The 24,641-nt window shown below is 41.9% G+C and overlaps 1 protein-coding gene across 3 annotated transcripts in view; it reads left to right on the top strand.

Moving 5' to 3' along the window:
- ST6GAL1 (ST6 beta-galactosamide alpha-2,6-sialyltranferase 1) overlaps positions 1-24,641 on the top strand; it is a 142,711-nt gene that overhangs the window by 93,972 nt on the left and 24,098 nt on the right. For 2 of the 3 annotated variants that reach the window (XM_011964355.1, XM_011964356.1), the window contains 2 exons: positions 15,213-15,344; positions 19,085-19,741. In XM_011964355.1, the coding sequence (XP_011819745.1) occupies positions 19,135-19,741 (607 nt within the window). In that variant the 5' untranslated portion in view covers positions 15,213-15,344; positions 19,085-19,134. Of the gene's footprint in view, positions 1-15,212; positions 15,345-19,084; positions 19,742-20,172; positions 20,310-24,641 lie in introns of those variants that run through there. The other variant, XM_011964357.1, reaches the window with a different exon arrangement.

The following is a 24,641-nucleotide window of genomic DNA, read 5'->3' as shown; positions in this document are numbered from 1 at the left end:
TTCTGCCTCCTGGGTTCAAGTGATTCTCCTGCCTCACCCTCCTGAGTAGCTGGGACTATGGGCGCACGCCGCCATACCCAGCTAATTTTTTGTATTTTTAATAGAGACGGGGTTTCACTGTGTCAACTAGGATGGTCTCGATCTCGTGACCTCATGATCTGCCCGCCTCAGCCTCCCAAAGTGCTGGGATTACAGGCATGAGCCACCACACCCAGCCTATATGTTTTATATATATATACACACACACACACTCTCTTTCTATATATACACACATATACATATATGTTTTACATATATACATGTTTTACATATATACATATATACACACATATACTCTCTATATACACACATATCTATACATACATACGTGTGTGTGTGTGTATATATAGAGAGAGAGTATATGTGTATATATATTAAAAAAAAAAAACCTGGGAGAACCATTGAATTTGAAACCACCAAATCTCAACAAGCCTTGGAATCTAACACTCAGTTTAAGGAAACACAGAGCAGAGAGGAGAACATTAAACAACGCCCTGAGGAAGCCGTGAACCGGGCTCAGAACATAAGCCACTCCACAGGAGAAATGACTTCATTTTCTCAATAAATATTTGCCGTGGAAAAGAAGAGTAAGGGAGTGAGGAACTTTTCTAAGGTAAGAGAGAATTGAAAACGGCACATCATCCAAACAAAATGCCCCGTCCTTGTTTGGATCCTCTTTTGAGCAGGTTAATGTAAAAGACAGTATTGAGAGAAGTGGTAAAAATTTAAAAGTGGATTGGATATTAGGTGATAATGGCATTGTGGTCATATTGAATTATTATTTATATTCATATATTCTCTGGCAGAACCTGGTGCGTGTGTGTGTTTATGTATCTGTGTGTGTGTGTGTCTGTGTGTGTTTCATAGTGAAGAGAATCTCAGGGTCTACATTCTCAATTCTCCCAGGGGTGGTACGTAGGTAATTCTGGATGCCATGGGAGTTAGTTAATGCATTGCATACAATGGAGGTCTTAGGACATTAAGGCTTAATTTTTTGTTGGATCTGCAGTTGGGAAGAGCTGGTAGCAGGAAACTGATACAAAGTCTGGCATTTGCTTTAAATTACTCCAGGAAAAAACAAAGCAGTGTAGTAAAGATTAGGAGGTGAGACAGTTCCTCTTTCTGAGGAGGTGACGGGCCCACTTTTTTTCTCTCTGCCTCTCTGTAGCACGGGGGTGTGGTGTAGTGTAGGGGTGTGGAGGAAAGAGTGGGTGGCTGTGTTGCTGGGGAGGGGTGAAGTGTTTTTTCCACCCTCTGTATAGGCCCTTCCTGCGCTCTCCTCTGCTTAACGCTGATTTACCAAGCGGAGTGCAGATTGCGTGGTAAGCGTTTGGGAGATGCCTACTGGGGCTGGGGCATGTAGTGGGGAGTGGGCATTATACAGAAAGGGAATTCATGGGGCATGAAAGGCCTACTTTTTGCCAGGTACCTGTCAAATAGGAAGGCAAATATTTCTATGAATACATGCCTGTCTGTCTGTCTGTGCGTGGGGTGCAAGGTTGAAGACAGTAGCAAATGGCTCATGATTTCCCTTTGCCATGGCTGCGTCAGTCTGGAGTTCGGAGCTCTCCTAATCAGTTCCGAGTGGTTGGCTCCGGTCAGGGACCGCAGCCTGACCTCATGGTGGGGACACAACGCCCCCCCAACAAAGTTCTGATCTCTAGGCTCTTAGAAAACCTCTGGGGAAATGTACTCAGGGAAATGTTCTGAGGACTTCATTATCAGTGCTGCCTGGCTGGGAATCTCTGACCCTTGACAGGAGTGAAAGCCCTTTATCTTCAGGTCTTTGCTCTGGGCAGGATCTCCCCATCCCCACAGGCAGGTGGGCCTGTCCTCAGGTAAATACTTGCAAACAGTCACAGCCTCTCAGGCACTGTGCGCCCCTCATGGCTTCCTTTCTTTCACTCTCTTCTCAGATTCAGCAGCTACAAGTCGGTTTCTTGTTGCATATCGCGCTTCTGACCTTTGCTGCGCTTTTGAGCAAAATAGTGACTTGTCAGAAATGTTATGACAAATGGTTAATGTTTTGATCCATGTTGGTTCCCACTTGATAGAGCTCTGGGTAGGAGCTGGGGTGTTGGAGCCAGACAGCCTGGGCAGGCTCCTCTGGGGACTCTGTGAAGCGCATGGTGATAGCAGTCCTTGCCTTGGGCACTGTTCTTGCTGCAGGGGTTAAATGAGCTTCACCAAATTACAGGACCTTTACTGCCTGTAAATTACTTAGCACATAGTAAAAGCTCATTCATTATTAGCTAAAATAAAGTGATAAAAAGCTATCATTAAATGGTCAGCACAGCCCTGCCCAGGCAACCTGTTAAGTATTGTTACCCTTTCACAGAAATTGACTAACTGGCCTAAGATAACTCACAGTGCAAAAGCCAGGATTTCAATCTAGGTTTTTGAGACTAGAGCTTGAGTGAACTGTTTCTCCAAAGCCAAGGCTTCTCAAACTATTGGTGGTGAAGAACCAAATTTTTTCCCCCAATTCCTCTCACATCAGTAGTTTTGTGAAATATGATAAAAATGGAGCTAGGCGTGGTGGCTCACGCCTGTAATCCCAGCACTTTGGGAGGCCGAGGCAGGTGGATCACGAGGTCAGGAGATTGAGACCATCCTGGCTAACATGGTGAAACCCCATCTCTACTAAAAACACACAAAAAAATTAGCCAGGTGTGGTGGTGGGCGCCTGTAGTCCCAGCTACTCCGGAGGCTGAGGTGGAAGAATGGCGTGAACCCCGGAGGTGGAGCTTGCAGTGAGCCGAGATCGCACCACTGTACCCCAGCCCGGGCGACAGAGCGAGACTCCTTCTCTAAATAAATAAATAAATAAATAAATAAATAAATAAATAAGAATGGATTCCAGAATCATGAAATGAGAAAAAGGACATTTGAAATACAAGCCCCATTAAAAAAAAAAAAGTATTGATAACAGGCATAAAATTACTCTTTAAAATTACTGTAAAAGTCACTTACACTCCATTTCTGTGCTTAACTCATCTTGCATCTTGAAAAGCCTTCTCAGCCTAGCACTTCTCTGCAGATCTCGCTTTCAGCAGCACTATTCTCAGCTACCTGTTTCTCACCACTTGCCTGAGAATTAATTACCTGGGGTGCTTATTAAAGCAGATTTCCAACTTCCCCCCAATATTCCCCCAACCTCCCAGACTACTTGGATCAGAATGATTGAGACAGAATTCAGGACCCCGCATTTTAACAAGTGATTTTAATGATTTGGATATGCTCTAAGTCTGAGAATCATTGTGTTCTGCAATGTTGCCTCCTCTCTACAGATAATAGATAAGAGGGTAAATAGTGAAGGGAGTGCAGTGTTTTATTCCAGCCCCCTTTCTTGCCTCCCCCTTCTTTTCTCAAAAAAAAAAAAAAAGTTCAAAGGCTTCCTTTCTGTAGAAGCTCACTGACAGAACCTACTTTCCGGACTCAGCGCACTTCAACAAACAGGTATTGAGTGCAAACTGTAGGAGGCTGGGTAGCTGTAGAGCTGACCACAAGATGCTCACAAGTAGTAGAGAGTGAGTGTAGGTAGAAAAAGGGCAGACCTAGGGCATTTCTATGCATAAGGTGGGGCAGAAGAGGAGGAGCCAGCAATGAGACCAGTAAGGCATTACTGGTAAGGTGGAGGAAAACCAGGAGAAGTGTAGGTTTTGGAAGCTAGGTGAAGAATATGTATTAAGGAAGAGGAAGTGACGGACTGCTGATGAGCTGAATAAGATGAAGACTGAGCATTGACCATTTGGTTAGCACTGTGGAGATCGTGGAGGTCCTTGTGACTGACAAGATCAGGTTCATGGAGATAGGGGAGGCCTGATTGGAGTGGGTTCAAGTGAGAGTGGGAAGATGGCTATTGCAAACAAGCCTAGTCTCCTAGAAAGACAAGTCTTTCAAGGAGTTTCACTGTAAAGGAAAGAGAAATAAGGCATTTTAAAGAAGAGCAATGAGGTCAAGAGATTTAGGGTCAGGGCAGCAAAAGGGAGTTTATTTAGAACTCTGCAATGAATGACTCAATATGTGACTTCTGTAAAGTCGTGTATTTTTTAGTTAATTCCTTGAGTAGAACAGAAACAATTGTCTATCGTGACTTTTTTCTTCAAGCTCTTTAAGTCTCCCCACTCCCAGACTATATCATTGTCTAAGAAGAAAGGAGTTTGAAAATCAGTCTTGTTACGTAGCTTAATTTGAATACATCCAAAAAATGACATTGCATTTTTTTTGATATTTGCTGAATCTATTTTTTGGCTGGAGTATTTTAAAGTAGATTTTTAAAGTAGATTTCATCTCTTACTACTTCACATACACAGGACTTTTTCTTTATATAACCACAATACTTTTATATACCTAACAAAATTAACAATAATTTCTTAATATCATATGACAACCAATCTATGTTCAGATATCCCCATTTGTCCCCAAGGTGAATCAAACCAAGATTCAGACAAGGTATACATATTACATATTATTATATCTGTGAAGCCATTTGTGTGTGTGTGTGTGTGTGTGTGTGTGTGTGTGTGTGTGTGAGCATCATGGCTATTTCACCTGGGTGCAGGTGGGCTGAGTCCGAAAAGAGAGTCAGTGAAGGGAGATAAGGGTGGAGCTGTTTTATAGGATTTGGGTAGGTAAAGGAAAATGACAGTCAAAGGGGGGTTGTTCTCTGGTGGGCAGGAGTGGGGGTCACAAGGTGCTCAGTGGGGGAACTTTTGGAGTCAGGATGAGCCAGGAAAAGGACTTTCACAAGGTAATGTCATCACTTAAGACAAGGGTCGGCCATTTTCACTTCTTTTCTGGTGGAATGTCATCGGTTAAGGCGGGGCAGGGCATTTTCACTTCTTTTGTGATTCTTCAGTTACTTCAGGCCATCTGGGCATATACTCGATTTAAAATTGGTGAGATGATCCTTGGGCTGGTGGATCTGAGGACGGGAGGTCGTAGGTGGATCTTTCTCATGGAGCAAAGAGCAGGAGGACAGGGGATTGATCTCCCAAGGGAGGTCCTCCGATCCGAGTCACGGCACCAAAATGTCATGCACGTCCGTGTGAAGAGACCACCAAACAGGCTTTGTGTGAGCAACATGGCTGTTTATTTCACCTGGGTGCAGGCGGGCTGAGTCCGAAAAGAGAGTCAGCCGCCGTTTGTTTTTTATCCCATTTACCTGTTGATGAAACCAGTTCAGTTGTCCCATAGGAAGTCTTACCTTCTGGATTTGTCTGATAATTTGCCTATGGTGTTATTTAACTTGTTCTTCTTTCTTCTGTATTTCCTAAAAACTGGAATTGTGTATGAAGGCTTGATAATATACAGATTAAACATTTTGGGCAAGAATTTTTCATAGGTGGTTAGCAGGGCATGGTGGTGCGTGCCTGTGATCCCAGGTACTCGGGAGGCTGAGGCAGGAGAGTAGCTTGAACCTGGGAGGCAGAGATTGCGGTGAATGGAGATTGAGCCAGTGTACTCCAGCCTGGGTGACAAAGCAAGACCTTGTCTCTTAAAAAAAAAAAAAAAAAGAATTTTTCATAGGTGCTTCATATCACGTCACATCAAAAGGCACACACTGTCTAGACGTCTCACTGTTAATGATGCTAAAGGGCTGATCAGGATCAGGTGGTGGCTGCTTGACACATGAGAGGTGTTTTGATTTTGCTTTTTAAGAGCAGCAGTGTGTCTATATGTTGATGGGACTAATCTTTGACAGAGGGATACTTATCAATAAAAAAAAGGGGGGAAGTTTTCTAGAACAACTTTCTTAAGTAAACAATAATGTGTAGGATCTAGTGGACAAGTGTTGGTTATTGTAAGTGTTGGACATAGCCAGTTCATCGATAGTGATGAGGCATATGGACATAAATGCATAAATGCAGATAAAGGGGGCTCTGTTAGGGGGTTTGAGGAAGTTCTAATCTGGCAGCTTTTGTTTTCTCCATGAACAAGTAGCAAATTCATCACAGGAGAGTGAGATTGAAAGGAGGAAGTCAGGTAGTGGGTGAGTGCCAGATGAATTGTCTGGAAAAGTAGCATGTGATTTCTGAGAAGCATTAAGGACCTCCCGGCAGTTAGTGATCATAAACTTGAAGCGAAATCAGTAGGCATTGTTGTGCAATTTTCTCTAGCCGTGCTCAGTGGCATGTTTGCCCGTGTGGAGCAAAACAGAGGGTTGGATTTAACCGGGATTGGGTTTTAGCCAGTCATATGTGATCAAAGAGGGCAAGGGACTCATTATAATGATTTTGACCATGGAATTTAAGCTGTGTAGGAAGGGAAGGAAGAATATGGGGAAAGTGAGGGACAGTGACAGATGGAAGGATTAACCACAGAAGCTTGTTGGAGTTGGGGTACTAGTTGGAATAAGCTGCATAGACAGGAGTGGTAGTTGGAGATGGGATGCCTGAACTCAGGATTATGAAAGGTATTTTTGGGAAATAACAAGATCAGAGATACAACTCTGGGAGTGAGTGGCCGTGGTCACAGTCACTGGGGTAGAGGAGATCAAAGGACTGTGAGGCCAGAGGACTAGAACATCCTATAGATGGGTATTAATATCACGAGGAGTTATGATAGAAACAGTGTTGGAGCTAAAATATTCAGGCAATGAAGCACAGTATTTTGGGTTGGGGAGAAGATGGCTGCAGCCTGTAAGTGGGGTCATAGGTAGTGGTGTCTGCACAGGGTCTCTGTGAGGATGACATGTGTTGATGCACGTGATGCTCTTCACTTTGAGGCTGACGAACAGCATGTGCTCAACAAGTGTTAGAGGTTCTCCATCTGAGTCTATGTGGCTCCAGTGAGTAGAGCTTAAAACACTGGCTTTATAGTTATTCATTTTTTATTTTATTTTTGAGATAGTCTCGCTCTGTTGCCCAGGCTGGATTGCAGTGGCACAATCTCAGCTCACTGCAACCTCTGCCTCCCGGGTTCAAGCAATCCTTCTGCCTCAGCCTCCCAAGTAGCTGGGATTACAGGCACCCACCACCACACCCAGCTAATTTTTGTATTTTTAGGGAAGATGGGGTTTCACCATGTTGGCCAGGCTGATCTTGAACTTCTAACCTCAAGTGATCTGTCCGCCTCGGCCTCCCAAAGTGCTGGGATTACAGGTGTGAGCCACTGTGCCCAGCTGCAACACGGGATTTATTTTTACAAGGAAGTTGATTTTCCTTAACTATAAGATATTTCTAAGAGGCAGAGCTGCTCGCACAGTTGTGTGTGGTCTGGAGTGGTAGTAAATTCCCTGTCATTCAGTGTATCCAACAGGCAAAATGAACATTTGCTATGATGGTGCCGTCAAGGAGATTCTGGCAACTGAAGGTGATGGGTAGGTGGGTGGGAGGGAGTGACTTTAGCAATTGAAGGCAGTGGACGGCGGGGAGGGATGGTGTCAGGAGCTAGCTTCATTCTTGCATTCAAACATGACTGAGCATTTCCTAGCTGTGATCCAGGAGCTCTCAATCTGGTTAGGACAGATCCGCAAACAGATAAATGTCACATAGTTTGATGAGGGGAAGAATAGGCACCATGGAGTGAGGCTGATCATCTCTGTGAGGCCAAGGAAGGCTTGAGAGTCAAGGAGCAGTTAAGCTGGTGTTGGAAGCTGAGTGGAAACAGCCCCATGGGAACAGCATGGGAAACGACACTAAGCTGAAGAACTTCTCGTGCAGAGCTGCAAAGGCATGAAAGAGTCTCCGACATTTAGAGTGCCATTCCACTTAATTTGGGCAAATTACTTATCTTCCCTGTCTCAGTTTCCCTCTTTGTAAAAATGGGGGTAGTAATGGTATCCACAGAGGAAGGGACGGTGGCTGTTGTAATCCCTTTGAGTGGATTATCTTTGTTTTTGAGACGGAGTCTCGCTCTGTCGCCCAGGCTGCAGTGCAATGGTGCGATCTCGGCTCACTGCAACCTCCACATCCCGGGTTCAAGTGATTCTCCTACATCAGCCTCCTGAGTAGCTAAGATTACAGGTACCCACCACCACACCTGGCTAATTTTGTATTTTTAGTAGAGACGGAGTTTCACCATGTTGGCCAGGCTGGTCACGAACTCCTGACCTCAAGTCATCCACCTGCCTCGGCCTCCCAAAGTGCTGGGATTACAGGCATGAGCCACAGTACCCGGCCAAGTGGATTAACTTACTTGATTCTGTAAGTCACACTGTGAGGTAGGACTTCTTGTTATTACTATTTCTATTTTACAGATAAAGATGTCTTAAATCTTGAGTCTTAAGGGGTTGAGTAACTTGCTCAAAGTCAGGTATCTGGTGAAAGGCAGTTTGGGCTCTTGTCTTGATAAATCTGATTCCAAAGCTTGTATTGTTCATCCCTAAGCTATAGTCAGTGCTTGGCACATAGCTAGTGCTAAATAAATGGTAGTTGTTATTGCCAGGATTGCTAAAGTTTCTCACCCAGATTGTTGAGGGTTCTGTTATCACTTCTACAGCTGGTTAAAGATCCGTAGTGCTGCTATCTCATCCGCAGCAGGGACTAGTTTTGGAAAGCCCCCGTCACCTATGATAAACCTAGATAAGTTGCACCACTTTTGTTTCAATTGGTTGATTTTTGAGAATCTAAAGTGGAGAGTGATTTTTATCTTCTTAGAGGGCAAGGTGTTTTGAGCAGATGCAGTTGATGTGAGGGAGGAAGAGCTGGGGTTGATGCACTTTTCTGATGTCTGTGGGCTGTGCCTGCCTGCTGGAGGATGGCAGCAAACCAGCATTCACAGGCAGGAGGTGTCATCCAAAAGTCTGGTGACTGCCCATGGTGTTTTCTACATGGGGCTAAGAAAGAGCCTCTTCCATAAGTGATGCTGGGAGTAAGAGCTGTCAACCCGTCACCCATTTATTCATTCAACAAATGCATACTGAGAGCTTATTACGTGCCAGACATTCATCTAGTGTCTAGAGATACTCCCTGGAAAGAATAGAGAAGAAGGTTGACAAGATTCCTGTTTCTGAAGCTTATATTTTTAGTGGAAGGAGACAGACTAATCAAATACTAAATGAATGCCTACATAATTACAAACACTCATGCCACAAAGGAATTCATGCCATGAAAATGTCAGAGGGATAACTATCAGAGAAATTTTCTGACTCTTCCAAGGTTGCTGCCCAGAAAACCGTTCTTTGAGTTGATGAGGAGAGCCTCAAATGTTTTGACGCAGGGCAGAGTGGCACCTCTCACTTTTTCCCTGGTAGTCATACCTAGGGCTTGCCTGCCTGCCTGCCTCCTGGTCATGAAGAGCTGGGGTTCTCCCAACTTGAACTCCTAGCCTTCAACAGAGGATTTTCTCTTGGTTCATGGGGTAAAGTCAAGTATGTCCGTATGGCTTCCTCTTAGTTCTGTTAATGCTAGATCTCCTAGGACAGGCCTTGAAGCCAGGTTAATATTGTGCAGCAAGTTGATACACAAGGTCAAGTGTATTTTTAGTATTGCCCCCAACAGTTTTGCCTTGATTATTCAAGTAACATAATAAAAATAATAAAGGAAGTTGGCCAGGCATGGGGGCTCATGCCTGTAATCCTAGCACTTTGGGAGGCCGAGGCAGGTGGATGACTTGAGGTCAGAAGTTCGTGACCAGCCTGGCCAACATGGTGAAACCCTGTCTCTACTAAAAACAAAAATTAGCTGGGTGTGGTGGCGGGTGCCTATATTACCCAGCTACTGGGGAGGCTGAGGCAGGAGAATCGCGTGAACCTGGGGAGCGGAGCTTGCAGTGAGAGACTCCATCTCAAAAACAAAGAAGAAAAAACAAAGAAGAAAATAAAACAAAGGAAAATAAAACAAAACAAAACATCTCAAAAACAAAGAAGAAAATAACAAAGGAATAACAAAGGAAGTCAAACTGATGAGAACTATCTTTCATCAGTTTACCCGTCAATGGTATTCAAGTCTTAACCATTTACATTTTTTCTAGACAGTTGGACATACATACCTTTTAGTCACCATCTGAGTACACAGATAACATTTTCTGTTTTGCTTTTTTCATTATAAGATTTTAAGTGTTTTCTTCCCTATTACTATATAAATTCATACACAATTGTATAAATTATTTCAGGTGGCTATACTGTGGTTTTCTCATTTCCTTATTGCTAGATGCTTAGTTGTTAACAGATTTGCACCTTGATAAATAAGTTTGACATTAAAAATTTTTATTTTTGGCAGTGTTATTAGGAAAGTTTATAGTGCTTAACACTTACTTCAAAAAGTTAGAAAGATCTCAAATTAACAACCTAATATTGCACACAGAGGAACTGGAAAAAATATTTACCCCAAAGCTGGCAGAAAAAGAAAAAAATAACTAAAATCAGAGCAAAACTGAACAAAATTGAGACTCAAAAATTCATACAGAGAATCAACAAAACCAAAAGTTGGTTCTTTGAAAGGATAAACAAGTTTGGTAAACTATTAGCTAGATTAACAAAGAAGAAGAGAGAGAAGATACAAATGATCACAATCAGAAATGACAAATACGACATTACAACTAATCCCACAGAAATATGAAAGATCTTTGGACACTATCATTAATACCTCTGTTCACACAAAGTAGAAAATCTAGAAGAAATGGACACATTCCTGGAAACTCATAATCTTTCAAGATTGAATCAAGAAGAAATTGAAACCTGAACATACCAATATCAAGTTAGGAAATTGAGTCAGTAATGAAAACCTTACCAATCAAAAAAAGCCCTGGACCAGATAAATTCATAGCCAAATTCTATCAGACGTACAAAAAAGAGCTGGTACCAGTCCTCCTGAAACTATTCCAAAAAAGTGAGGCAGACAGATCCCTTTCTAACTCATTCTATGAAGCCAGCATTACCCTGATATTAAAACCTGGCAAAGACACAGTAAAAAAAGAAAACCACAGGCCCATATCCCTGATGAAAATAGATGTGAAAATCCTCAACAAAATACTAGCAAACCGAATCCAGCAGGACATCAAAAAGTTATCTCACTGTGATCAAGTAGGCTTCATTCCTGGGATGGAAGGTTGGTTTTACCTAGACACATTAATAAATGTGATTCACCTCATAAACAGAATTAAAAACAAAAGCCATATGATCATCTCAATAGATGCAGAAAAAGATTTTGATAAAATTCAAAATCCCTTCATTATAAGAGCCTTTAAGAAACTAGGCATCAAAGGCACATACCTCAAAATAATAAGAATCATCTATAACACACCCACAGTCAATATCATACTGAATGGGTAAAACCTGGAAACATTCTCCCTGAGAACTGAAACGAGGGATGCCCACTCTCACCACTTCTATTCGGCATCGTGTTGGAAGTGCTGTCCAGAGCAATCAAACAAGAGAAAGAAGTAAAAGGCATCCAAACAGGAAAAGAACACAAACTGTGTCTCCTTGCTGACAATAGGATTCTATACCTAGAAAACTGTAAAGACACTGCCAAAAGGCTTCTGGAACTAACAAACGACTTCAGCAAAGCTTCAGGATAAAAAACCAGTGTATAAAAATTCGTGGCATTTCCATAACCAGTAATTTTCAAGCTGAGAGTCAAATCAACAACACAATCCCATTTATAATAGTTGCAACAAAATTTTAAATACCTAGGAATACATCTAATCAAAGAAGTGAAATATCCCTCCAAGGAGAACTACGAAACTCTGCTGGAAGAAGTTATAGATGACACAAACTAATGGAAAAACATTTCGTGTTCATGGCGTGAAAGAATCAATATCATTAAAACAGCCACACTGCCCTAGGCAATCTGTAGATTCAACACTGTTCCTACCAAGCTACCAATGTCATTTTTCACAGAACTAGAAAAAAACTATCCTAAAATTCATGTGGAACCAAAGAAGAGTACAAATAGCTAAAGCAATTGTAAGCAAAAAGAACAAACTCAGAAGTATTCCAGTACCTGACTTAGAACCACACCGTAAGGCTGCAGTAACCAAAACAGCATGGTACTGGTACAAAAACAGACACATAGACGAATGGAACAGAATAGTGAACCTAGAAATAAAGCCACATACCTATAATCATCTGATCTTTAACACAGTCAACAAAAATAAGCAATGGGGAAAGAACACCCTATTCAATAAATGATGCTGGAATAACTGGCTAGCTGTATGCAGAAGAATGAAACTAGATCCCTTCCTTATACCATATACAAAAATTAACTTAAGATCAATTAAAGATTTAAATGTGAGACCTCAAACTATAAGAATCCTAGAAGAAAAGCTAGGAAACACCATTCTGGACATCAACCTTGGGAAAGGATTTATGACTAAGTACTTAAAAGCAACTGCAACAGAAACAAAAATTGACAAGTGGGAAGTAATTAAACTGAAGAGCTTTTGTGCAGCAAAAGAAACTATCAACAGAATAAACAGACAGCCTACAGAATGGAAGAAAATATTTGCAAGCTATGAATCCAACAAAGGTCTAATATCCAGAATCTCTATAAGAAACTTAAACAATTGAACAAGCAAAAAAACAAATAACAACATTAAAAAGTGAGCAAAAGACATGAACAGACAATTCTCAAAAGATGCATATAAGCTGCCAACAAATATGAAAAATGCTCAGTATCACTAATTATTAGAGAAATGCAAATCAGAAGCACAGTGAGATACCATCTCACATCAGTCAGAAGGGCTATTATTAAGTCAAAAATCACCAGATGCTAGGGAAGCTGCAGGGAAAGGGGAACATCTACACATGTTGATGTTGTAAATTAGTTGTTGAGAATGTAAATTAGTTCAGCCACCATGAAAAGCAGTTTGGAGATTTCTCAGAAAACTTAAAAACAGAACTACCATTTAACTCAGCAATCACATTGCTGGGTATATACCCAAAAGGAAATAAATGTTTCTACCAAAAAGAGACATGCAGTTGTGTGTTTATTGCAGCACTATTCAGAATAGCAAAGAATGAAATCACCCTAGGTGCCCAACAGTGGTGGATTGGATAAAGAAAATGTGGTACATATACACCATGGAATACTACACAGCCATGAAAAAGAACAGAGCCATGCCCTTTGCAGCAACATGGATGCAACTGGAAGCCATTATCCTAAGCAAATTAATAATGCAGGAACAGAAAACCAAATACCATATGTTCTCATTTATAAGTGGGAGCTAAACAATGAATACTGATAGACATAAAGATGGCAATAATAAACACTGGGCACTACAAGACGGGGGAGACAGGGGAAAGAGTTTAAAAACTAATTATTCAGTAATTGCATGGCAGGATCAGTCATACCCCAAGCCTCAGCATTGTGCAGTATACCCAGGTAACAAGCCTGCGTATGTACCCCCTGAATCTAACATACAAGTTAAAATTATTTAAAAAAAAAAAACCTTTTCTTCTTTGTATGCCTATTGCTTTATAGAACTCATTCTTTATCTCATTAATCCTCTTTCAACTGTCATCACAACTATGTAATGTAGAGAATCATTTTACATGTGGGGAAACTGAAGTGTATAATCTTTTTTACTTTTGAATTATTTATTTATTCACTCTTGCTTCCTAGAAGTACAGTACGTGGTCCATAGCCAGGAGCTGTTAATTCTATGGCCTGAATACATTCTAGAAAGGTTAAATAAATTTATATGATCCTTTGAATGTATATCAGTTTAATTATAATCTGTCCAGCAATGAGTATTATGTAGAAAACTGCTGACTAATGTAAATTCTATAAACTAGTTTTTTAGTATTCTAGTTGCCCCTCTTGGGTTTCTCTCAAGATTAACCATAACTTTATATGCTTGTTAACTGTGCTTTTTGTTTTGTGATATGTCTGTTCACATTGATAACCTCTTTATTCTGGGAAACTTTTACTACATTAATCCTTTTTATATTTTGACTTTTCCTTTTTATTGTAGTTACAGTATTTTTCATTGTATAGATGTTGAAATTTTCTTGCAACTGAATGTATTAAACTTTTCCTTTGCTGTTTTCCTACATTGCTTCAAAAGAAGAAAGAGCTGACAAGTATATAATTATATTTTTAGCTGTTTTTTGTTGGTTTGTTTAGAGACAGGGTCTCACTCTGTCACCTAGGCTGGAGTGCAGTGGCGCTCATAGCTCACTGCAGCCTCTAACTCCTGGGCTCAAATGATCCTCCCTCCTCAGCCTCCTGAATACCTGGGACTACAGGCACGCATGCCTGGCTTATTTTTAGCTTTCTAAAGTTATATTTTTATACTTTTGTACATTTTTTCAAAGTCAAAGAATAATGAATGTACATTTTAGAAATTTTGGAATATATGTCAAATGATAAAAAATGAAAACATCTATTATTCTTACCATTCTGGGTGTACTTTTTTCTAGTACTTTTTCACATTTTTTTAAATGTGTGTGTGTTTTTTTTTTTTTTTTTTTTTTCTGAATTTGGATAGTATTTACAGTTTTATAGCCTATTTTTTCAGGTACAATTATACTGACTGAACTTTCATATATTATTAAATATTCTTTGAAAATAAATAATTTTTTGAAAATCTGTCTGAAGTTTATTTCAGGATGGACCTAATTGCTCCCTATTTATCTCCAAACCAGCGATTAAACAATCTGTTCTTCCCGGGTTGGTCCATGGTGGCTGCTTTAGCTTTCTAGCCCATTCTTATCTGGTGTCAAGTCTATTTCTTTCATTTTTTTTTTCTTTCTTTTGAGACAGAGTCTCTCTCTGTCGCTCAGGCTGGAGTGCAGTGGCATGATCTCGGCTCACTGCAACCTCCACCTCCCGGGTTCAAGCAATTCTCCTGCTTCAGCCTCCCTTGTAGCTGGGACTACAGGGACTACAGGTAGTCGCCATCATGCCTGGCCAGTTTTTTTTTGTATTTTAATAGAGATGGGGTTTCACCGTGTTAGCCAAGATGGTCTCGATCTCCTGTCCTCATGATCCTGATCCGCCCGCCTCAGCCTCCCAAAGTGCTGGGATTACAGGCGTGAGCCACCGCACCCGGCCGGTGTCAAGTCTATTTCTAGGCTATCTGTGCTGTTCACAGATCCGGAGCATTGCACCTTTAATATGCTTTTCTCTCTTTTTTTTTCCTGAGCCCTGGAGGTTTCCTGGGCTGAGACCTAGCCTAGCTCTGCAGAGGCACCTTTCCATCTTGTTAATGTTTAACCCTGCCTCTGCTGGAAAACAGCGCTCACCTTCTCTCTTTCTCTCTCTTGTTTTTTGCCTTTGCAGATGAGTTTTGATCATCCTGAGAAAAATGGGCCTTGGCCTCCAGACCCAATAAATCTTCCCTCCCATGGAGAATAGTGCTAATTCCTGAGGACCTGAAGGGCCTGCAGCCCCTGGGGGATTAACCAGAAGCAGGTAAGGAACACACAGAGGCATGGGCTAGCAAAGGGGTACATTCCTGAGTAAAAGCTGGTGTGGCAGATGTGCTGACAGGGAATCTCAGGATCTCAGTATCTGGCTACAGCTTTGCTGTTTTCTTTTTGTATACATTTTTTAGTCCTCTTTAACTGCTGATTCAATTTGGGTTTGGTTGTAGGGTATAGAGAAATGGCTTGTGCATTTCTATTAACTATAAGATTTAAGTTATTCTGTATTTCAGTCAACCGTTCTGAGTTCCTACTACGTGCCACAAATGCAACTGGTATTGAGTATGTCGTGATGGGTGGGTCGGGACAGGATTTCCTTGCTTTGAGCATTGATTTCTGCTGGTTCAGTGTTGGCCGGTTCTTTGACGGTGGTAATGCAAGTTGCTGTCTTCTTCCTCTAGGAGCCTCATGATGATTGTAAAGACTGTCTTATAAAATTGCATCAGTTCAGTAATCTTTCTTTGAGTATCCGCTCTGGCGCAGGCACTGTGCTGGGTACTAGGGTTTCAGAAAGGATGCCGGGAGGAGTTTTCCTTTAGCGGCAAAGTCCGGCATGTAAAGCAAGCATTACAGAGCACTGGCTGGCAGCAAAGGGGAACAAGGCTAGTGCGGAGGGGGAGGTGGCCTCCACTGACCTTCAGAAACAGAAAGGTGATGCTGTCAGAGCTGGGAAGCACATGGACAAGGAGAAAGGGTGCAGTCAGTGCAGACACCTGGATGCTTAAGAACACAGTCTGGTGTGATTGGAAAATTCAAAGCTTGGTCTGTTTTTCCAAAACATTTACAGAGAAAAGTTTGCTACTCTTTTCCCTCAGTTGCACCATTTAGTGAGAGCTTCTTCAGACTCTGCCTTCTTCAAACAACTTGAGAGATGAGAGAGGGTCTTGCAGTTATAAGTGCCTGTGACCAGAAACTCTAGCTACCTGGTGGACTTGGAGCCTCAACCAAGGGTGGTGTCAAGGGACCACAAGAGCCCTGATGTGGGATTTCAGATGAGTGCCCTGAGGCCATGACAGGGCACAGGCTGTGAAGGCTGAGGCCATCTGATGGTTGCAAGACTGTCTTTGGACCCAGCTATTTGGAGGAGCTCTTCTTTCTTGGGAAACCACACCTTGGAGAGTAGGTACTGGGCAGCCGCTCCCTGAGCCTCCAGTCCTGTACCAGTGAATCAGGTCCTTCCTGCCATGTTGTTTCATTCAGACATGTCAAAGTCAAGTTCCAAGTCCACTATTTCCAAATCACTCATGCAACTTTGAAAGTTACTTGTGTTTCCAAACCTCACAATACTCAGCTATAAATGGAGCTCATAAAATCTGCTGCCTATAGTAAGTCTGTAAAACCTTACTAATATGGAAACCTTAATACGGAAAGTCCCCCCTGAGTGATAACACAGTGCACAGCAGGGATGGCAGGCTTGTCTGCCACTGTCTGACAGATCAAGTTGCCTCTCTAGTGACCTTGAGTCCGACTTGATCACACTGACTTCTCACTGCCCCTTATCACAGATGCATGTCCTTGGGTGGAAAGATGATGAACTTTTAGAGTCAGATAGACCTGGGCTGGAATTCTGGTTCTAGAACTGATTTGCTGTTGACGTTGGAGAGACCCTAGAACCTTGCTAAGCCTCAGTTTTTTCATTTCCTGAAATAGGGTTGTCAGTAACTCTATCATAGTGTTGTGGTAAAGGTTCAATGAGATATTGCAAGGAAAGTGACTACCATGTAGTAGGCCCTCCTTAAATGCTACTTGCCTTCTTTTCTCTGGTTTTTCTTCAGCTGTCATATGGTCATGTGATTACCTGTGTTGGGTATCTGTGGAGATTGAATTCCTTAGTTTCTGGTAATACAAGCTTCCACCCTCCACTTCATGATCTTATATCTGAATTCTTCTTCCGCTGTGTGCATTTAATCATTTCCACAACTTCAGCAGTCCAAGATAGGAACCCATCATTCCCAGAGCCACTGGTTCCTGAGGTCTGGGATGGTGGAAGCACTGCTTTGGTTGGTACTGCCAATGGAGTCCAGGAATGAGCTGGATGTCAGTTCATGAAGGAGTTCCCAGGGAAGAGCCTGGAGCTCGGGGCTGCTGAGTTATGGCTGCGGCTTCACACCACCGTCTTCACTATCCCCCATCACCTCCACATGGTCCCCAGGCTGAGCTGCTGCTCTCCTGTCTCTGTTCAGAATACCTCCTGTGCTTTTTTGCTTACCTTGTTCAAATCCAATGAACACCATCCTCTTGTTTTGTGCTTCCGACACTTTGCAAATCACATAGGGCAGAGAGAATTATTCTAAAAAACTCAGGAGCAGAAATATTAAGTGACCTGTCCCAGGTCACCAAGAATGGGGATAAGAACCCAGGTTTTGTGAACACCCAGTCCAGTACTACTACTACCTTTTCCTGATATCCATAGAAGGATCCATGGGAAGAGACCTCAGATCCCTAGTGGGTTAGCAAAACCCCGGAGGTGATTGCTTTGATTCACTATTGTAAATAAACCCAGTGAATGGGGAAAGAATGTAATGTTTTCCAAAAGATACAGACATTATTTGAGTTCAAAGTACTTCCAGTTTCCATTCAGTTACACAATAAATTCTGAGAAAACAAAGTAGGTGTTTACCCAGAAATAAAGAGGACAATTCAGGCTCTATTTGCTCAATGAAATCTATTTTCCAGAGCTTTTTGCAGTTCTGTGCATGTTGTAGTGGAAAGGTCATGGGTTATGGAATCAAGTCCACTTGGATTTGAACCTCAGTGCAACCATTTCCTCAGCTCTGTGAGCTTGGACACTTCCCTTGACTTTTCAGAGCCTCAGGTTGCTAATCCATAAAATGGAGATGATAACACCTTTAGGTTAGGAGATGCCCTTCATATTAGATTATGCTATGCTTGGTGCCCCCAGAGTTGTGTCTCATGGTGGCCCTGGTTATGGCGAAGTTAAGTGAAGTAACATCTAGCATGCTTAATGAATTTTTGTTTCCATTTCCTTAGTTGGCTGCATGTCTGCTATCTTACCTAGATTTCCTAGCCTCTATCATGAGGTGAGTCAGCTTCCTGTCTCCGTAGTGCTCTTCTTGCAGGGTACTGCACGAAACTATGTGGTGGATATAACCCCTGATCTTCTCATGCAGCAGTCCAACATCGCAGCCCTTAGAGAGATGCATCATAAGTCTATGGCATCATCTATAACGAGAAGTCTTTTTCTGGCTATTTTGAAGGTGTGTTGGCCACTTACTATTTTAGAAAGTTTAGGTTTGGTGATGTAAAACAGTCAGCCTGCTCTTTTGTATTCTGTTTTTTTGTTTTTGTTTTTCCAAGCTGCATGGCTTCATTTAACACATGTTGAAAGGCCCTAGGAACCGAATGATTTGCAAGATGTGGTTTCTGACTTCAAGAAACTCAGAGTGCAGTCAGGGAGGTAGACAAAGGCAATCAGAAACTAAGGTTCAGCATAGAAAAAGTAATGATGGGAGGACATATAATAAAGTGTTCATGGCTCAAGAGGAAGAGGGGAGTGTCCTAGGGACTACTGTCCACGTTCAATGTCCAAATTGAGGCTGACTTTTGTCAAGAATTACTTAACAGGCTGCAGAGGTGGCTAGGAGGTAGACCAGGGCTGGAATTCAAGTCACCTCACTTGAAATCTATTGATCAGTCCATCGCTCCACCTCATGCCATATTGGGTTTTTCTTCCCATCATTTGTGTTTTCTTTGTCTCACTTTTTTTAGGCTTGTTTTCCTGCTCAGAACAAAGTGGCTTCCCTGAACACATCTTCATTATGATTCACACCAACTTGAAGAAGAAGTTCAGCTGCTGTGTCCTGGTCTTTCTTCTGTTTGCAGTCATCTGTGTGTGGAAGGAAAAGAAGAAAGGGAGTTACTATGATTCCTTCAAATTGCAAACCAAGGAATTCCAGGTGTTGAAGAGTCTGGGGAAATTGGCCATGGGGTCTCATTCCCAGTCTGTACCCTCAAGCAGCACCCAGGACCCCCACAGGGGCCGCCAGGCCCTCGGCAGTCTCAGAGACATACCCAAGGCCAAACCAGAGGCCTTCTTCCAGGTGTGGAACAAGGACAGCTCTTCCAAAAACCTTATCCCTAGGCTGCAAAAGATCTGGAAGAATTACCTAAGCATGAACAAGTACAAAGTGTCCTACAAGGGGCCAGGACCAGGCATCAAGTTCAGTGCAGAGGCCCTGCGCTGCCACCTCCGGGACCACGTGAATGTATCCATGGTAGAGGCCACAGATTTTCCCTTCAATACCTCTGAATGGGAGGGTTATCTGCCCAAGGACAATATTAGGACCAAGGCTGGGCCTTGGGGCAGGTGTGCTGTTGTGTCGTCAGCGGGATCTCTGAAGTCCTCCCAACTAGGCAGAGAAATCGGTATGTTCTGGGCTTGTTCTGTGAATGGCAGTGCTTATTGGGACTGGCTGGGCATATTGATGGTATGGGAGACAAGTGGCCTAAGTGTGGCTCAGTGGACCGGTGGAGTGGGCCCTGGGCAGTGTTTTTTTCAGAGTCACAAGTGACACAGAGGGAGTTGAACAGATGGCACTCTAGGCCCCCAGCATCTTTATCAATTTGAAGAGTTTCATTATTGTTTCCTAATATTTTTAGTTGATATATAATAATTATATATATTTATGGGGATATTTAGATACATGTACTCAATATGTAATGATCCAATCAAGGTAATTAGAATATCTACCACCTTGAACATTTATTGCTTCTTTGTGATGGGAACAGAATAGTTTTATTTTGTTCTGTTTTAAATATTGGAATTGTGCAGAAGATTTCATCTGAAAAGAGAGTTCCGCTGCTACCAATAATCAAAAGCCTACAATTGACCTTTGAAAAGACTTGAAGCATAGATCTCTACATCATTTCCAGGTTCTGAAATTCTGTTGTTTTACCTGATTAATGGAGGACTCTATTGGCCTCAACAACCTGGGTAATTTTCAGCTTTTCTCTTTGAAAAGATTTAATTGGGTCAGCAAGTCTTAACTGGGGGCTATGGACCAACTTCAGAGGGTCATAAATCCCTGCGATTGCATGTAAAAATATCTGTGGATTAGGTGTGTATAATGTGTGTGTGAGTGTGTGTGTATGTGTATGTATATGTACATGTGTATGTATGTATATATATGTATGTATATGTGTATGTACATGTATGTGTAAGTGTGTATATGTGTATGTATATGTACATGTGTAGGTATGTATATGTATGTATATGTATATGTGTATGTATATGTGTGTATATGTACATATGTATGTATATGTATATGTATGTATAGGTATATGTGTATGTATATGTGTATGTATATGTACATGTGTATGTATGTATGTGTATGTATATGTATATGTGCATGTATATGCATGTATATGTGTATGTATATGTACATGTATATGTATGTGTATGTATAGGTACATGTATGTGTATGTATATGTATGTGTATGTATATGTACATGTGTATGTATGTGTATGTATATGTATGTGTATGTATATGTACATGTGTATGTATGTGTGTGTATATGTGTATGTATGTATATGTATGTGTATATATATGTGTATGTGTATGTATATGTATATGTGTATGTGTATGTATATGTATATGTGTATGTGTATGTATATGTGTATGTGTGTCTGTGCATTTTTCCAGGAAGGGAGCTTGTAGATTGCAGTTTATTCTCTAAGGGATCTGTGACCCAAAAAGGTTTCAGAGTCACTGGTCACAATATATTAATTTGCTTTTCTTGAAACCCTTTGTAGTGAATCAAGATAGAAAGTCTCTTTACTTGTAAACCTGTGTAACAGAGAGCCTTATTTCTCTTATGCTGAATGTGTTTTCCATTATTTGAAATGAATCAGCTAAAGAAAGCAAAGCACAGGAAGCTGTGCTCCCCTGTCAGCCTGGAGGTACTGGAGCAGGTGAGGTCATACGTCTCCTTTTTTATTTCCTTCATTGGATTGCCAGGAAAAATGGTCTGAAACCCAGAACAGGCTCTCAAAGAAGAAAAGTAGGCCCAAATTGGATTCTCCAGAGCAGAAATAAATGGTGAGATCACAGTTTCTACCTTCCCAAATAGGCAGCTGCCCTGCTGGCCAGCCCCACCTCAACTTTTGCTTCTGTACTTTTGTTTTTTCTTGGACTTTGTTGTCAAGAAACTAAATGTGATTGGTTTTTGTTCATCCATAATGGAGCGAAGTTTCTTTCTTTCTTCTCCATTTTTGCTGCTTATGTTTGGGATATCCTAGGTATTAGCTGATCCTTGTTCTTCATGTCAAAGTTAACATTGCGTGCCTGGCTGAAATTATACTGAAGTTTGAGACAGGGCCTGATACCTCTGTGAACTGGAACTACAGCTTTAATTTTATGCACTCCTTAAAGGTTTAGAGTGGTTTAAATAAACATTAATAATAAAAATAATATTTTTCTATAGACTGCAGTTTCAACTTCAAAATAAGGATTTCCACAGAAGGACTTTGATTCTGAGATGTAATAAAAATTACATGTTAGACTTCGAATGTTCTGCTGTTATAGGGTATATATCTTCTTGGCATTTTGTCTAACAAATATTTTAAGACATTCATTCATGTATTCTTTTACTTATTCATGGATTCATCAACAATACAAAGGGGAAGGGGAGGGGGAAAGGAAAGGCCCTTTGTTGAAGCCTGAGTTGCAGGCAGCGTGCCAGGCCCATACACTTCCTTCTGCATCTGGAATTTGTTGAGTCTCTTCCCAGCTATTGAATGGATCAGATTATTTCAAATGGTTTTCTTTTACAAATAACATTGCTGACAAGCAGGGTCTTTGTGCAGATAACTTAGGTGACCACTGTTGACATTCAACAGGGAAATATCCTCAGAAGTGAGGCTAGAAGACACGAGTAAGAGACATTTTATGATTTTTTTTTTTTTTTTTGTCCGTAGCAAGATTTTCTATCAGAGAGAGTGTAATAACATACTCTGCCTCCAGCAGTCTCACAAACCAGCCAATGGTGGGCTCAGTCATTTTCAGTTATTTTTGATAGTTTACTCATACATGTTAAGTATCTTAGATTTGCTGGAATTTTCATGTTAAACAGTAGCATAATTTTAAAACACTATCATTAATATAACGGATGCTTATTGTGCATCTGCTGTGCATAACATGCCTTGCTCTTTTCATCCTCCCAGAAGTCCTGTGAGGTTGATAAGATAATTGGTCTCATTTTGCTGCAGAGCTAAATGCAGAGGCTCAAGTGGTTACACCACTGGCTAATAGCAGACTGGGGTTTGGAAGCAGAGTGCTTGCTTCAAAGACTCCACTCTTAGCGCCTCTGCTGTTGTGCCTCGTAATAATTGTAGCTTCGTAATAAAATTTGGTGTGATTATTCTTTTGTTATGTTAAAAAATTTCTTATATTCCTGTCTATTAGCTGTCCTAGAGAAGAAGAGAAGGATACTCTGAGTTAAGGCAAAGGCTGCATGGGGAAAAGTGCCCCGTGTGTTTGGGCATCACAAATAATCCTGTTTGGATGGCATGTGGGGCCTTGTGGGTGAAGACGGGTGAGGAACGAGGCCAGAAAGGTAGCTAGGCATTAGCTCTTGGAGAATGTTGACAGTCACAATAAGGACTTTAGGTTTCCTTCTTTAAGCCATGGAGAGCCCTAGAAGGTTTTTGAACAAGGGAGATTTCTCACTTATACTCTATGAGTCCCTGTTTTGTACTGTATAATATCTCCATTATCAGGCACTATTGCCACATCCAGGTCAGAAGTGCCAGGCCTGCCCGGGCTGTGGTAGCCGTGATGGAGAGAAAGGACCTTACTTGAGAGGCTTCGTGAAGTAAGAGGCAGAACTTACTATCTAGCTGGAAATGATCTTGAGTGAGAGGCAGGAGCCAGGATGTCTCGCCTGGGAGCAGGCTGTATCTTACCAGGGGGAGCAGGCTTCCAGAGGAACGCACATTCCGCTTTGGATGTTCTGACACTGAAGTGTGTGTGGATTGCGCTGGGTAAATATCTATGCTGTCGAGTATTTAATTCTAGAGAAGGGTCAGATGTCGAGACAGATTTAGAAGTCATTTGTATCAAGGTGAGATAATGGTTATAATCCAGGGAAGATGACTAATTAGAAAACCTAGGAAAAGGTTTACATTTAAAGGACAAATAAAAGAACAGGGATAAGCAGGAAAAGTCAGAAGGGTCAGAGACCGGCTAGAGGAGAACTAGGTGTGCACCATACAATGGAAGGCAAAGGGGGATATAGTTTGAGGGATGTTGGCTGTTGGTATCAAAGTCTGCAGAGGTGGGATATATTCCTGGGCAGAATAAGGACTGAGAAGACACCTGTGAACTGAGTAGTTTGGAGAACATGATCAGTTATATCAGGGGTCAGCAAACCCTGGTCTTGAATTCCTGACCTCAGGTGATCCACCCGCCTCGGCCTCCCAAAGTGCTGGGATTACAGGTGTGAGCCACTGCGCCCGGCCTGATTGGCTTTTTTCTTAGAATCACGTCCAGACTTCATACCTGGGCCCCCATGTCCCCGTACGATCTGGTTCCTGCCAACCTCTGTAACTGCATCTATGATTTTTTTTTCCCCTAACTCCTTGTCTACAGTCAAGTTCCTCCCCTCGCTGTGGTCCTGACACTTGCTGCATCCTCTGGCTAGTGGACTTCTCTGAACCCTTCCCAAGTCTGGCCATCCTTTGGGTCTCAGCTCCAAGGCATTCCCTGAGTCATCACTCTATGAAGGAAATTCCCTCAGTGTCTCTGGCACACAGCTCAGCTTGTTGGTGTCACAGTATTTGTCACAATCTGCAATTATCTTATATGTAGGTTGTTGTGTGTCTTTATTGTCTATCTCCGTGCAGTAGAATGTCATATCTCTGATGGCATGGACCTTGTCTTTGTTGCTCACAGCCGTCGTCTCCCGTGTCTAAAACTGTGCCTGGCATAGAGTAGGTGCTCAATCAGTATTTGTTGAGTGAGCAAAACAATTCTCCTTTCTTATGGTCAACATCAAGCATCTGCTCTAACCTAAGCCTTCTGTGTGGGATGTTCTCCAGTTGCACCTCCAAATCCCACTCTCACCCTTTTCCATCTGGCTCTGTCCCTGAGAAATTGAATTTTTTTTTTTTTTTTTTTTTTTTTTTTTTTGAGAATAGTCTCATTCTGTCGTCCAGGCTGGAGTGCAGTGGCACAATCTCGGCTCACTGCCAGCTTCACCTCCTGGGTTCAAGCGATTCTCCTGCCTTAGCCTCCTGAGAATCTGGGATTACAGGCGCACACCACCA

This window comes from Mandrillus leucophaeus, unplaced genomic scaffold (genome assembly GCF_000951045.1).
Source record: "Mandrillus leucophaeus isolate KB7577 unplaced genomic scaffold, Mleu.le_1.0 Scaffold695, whole genome shotgun sequence".
NCBI lineage: Eukaryota > Metazoa > Chordata > Mammalia > Primates > Cercopithecidae > Mandrillus > Mandrillus leucophaeus.
The sequence above is the reverse complement of the archived record's forward strand: the minus strand, read 5'-3'. Positions and strand labels throughout refer to the sequence as shown.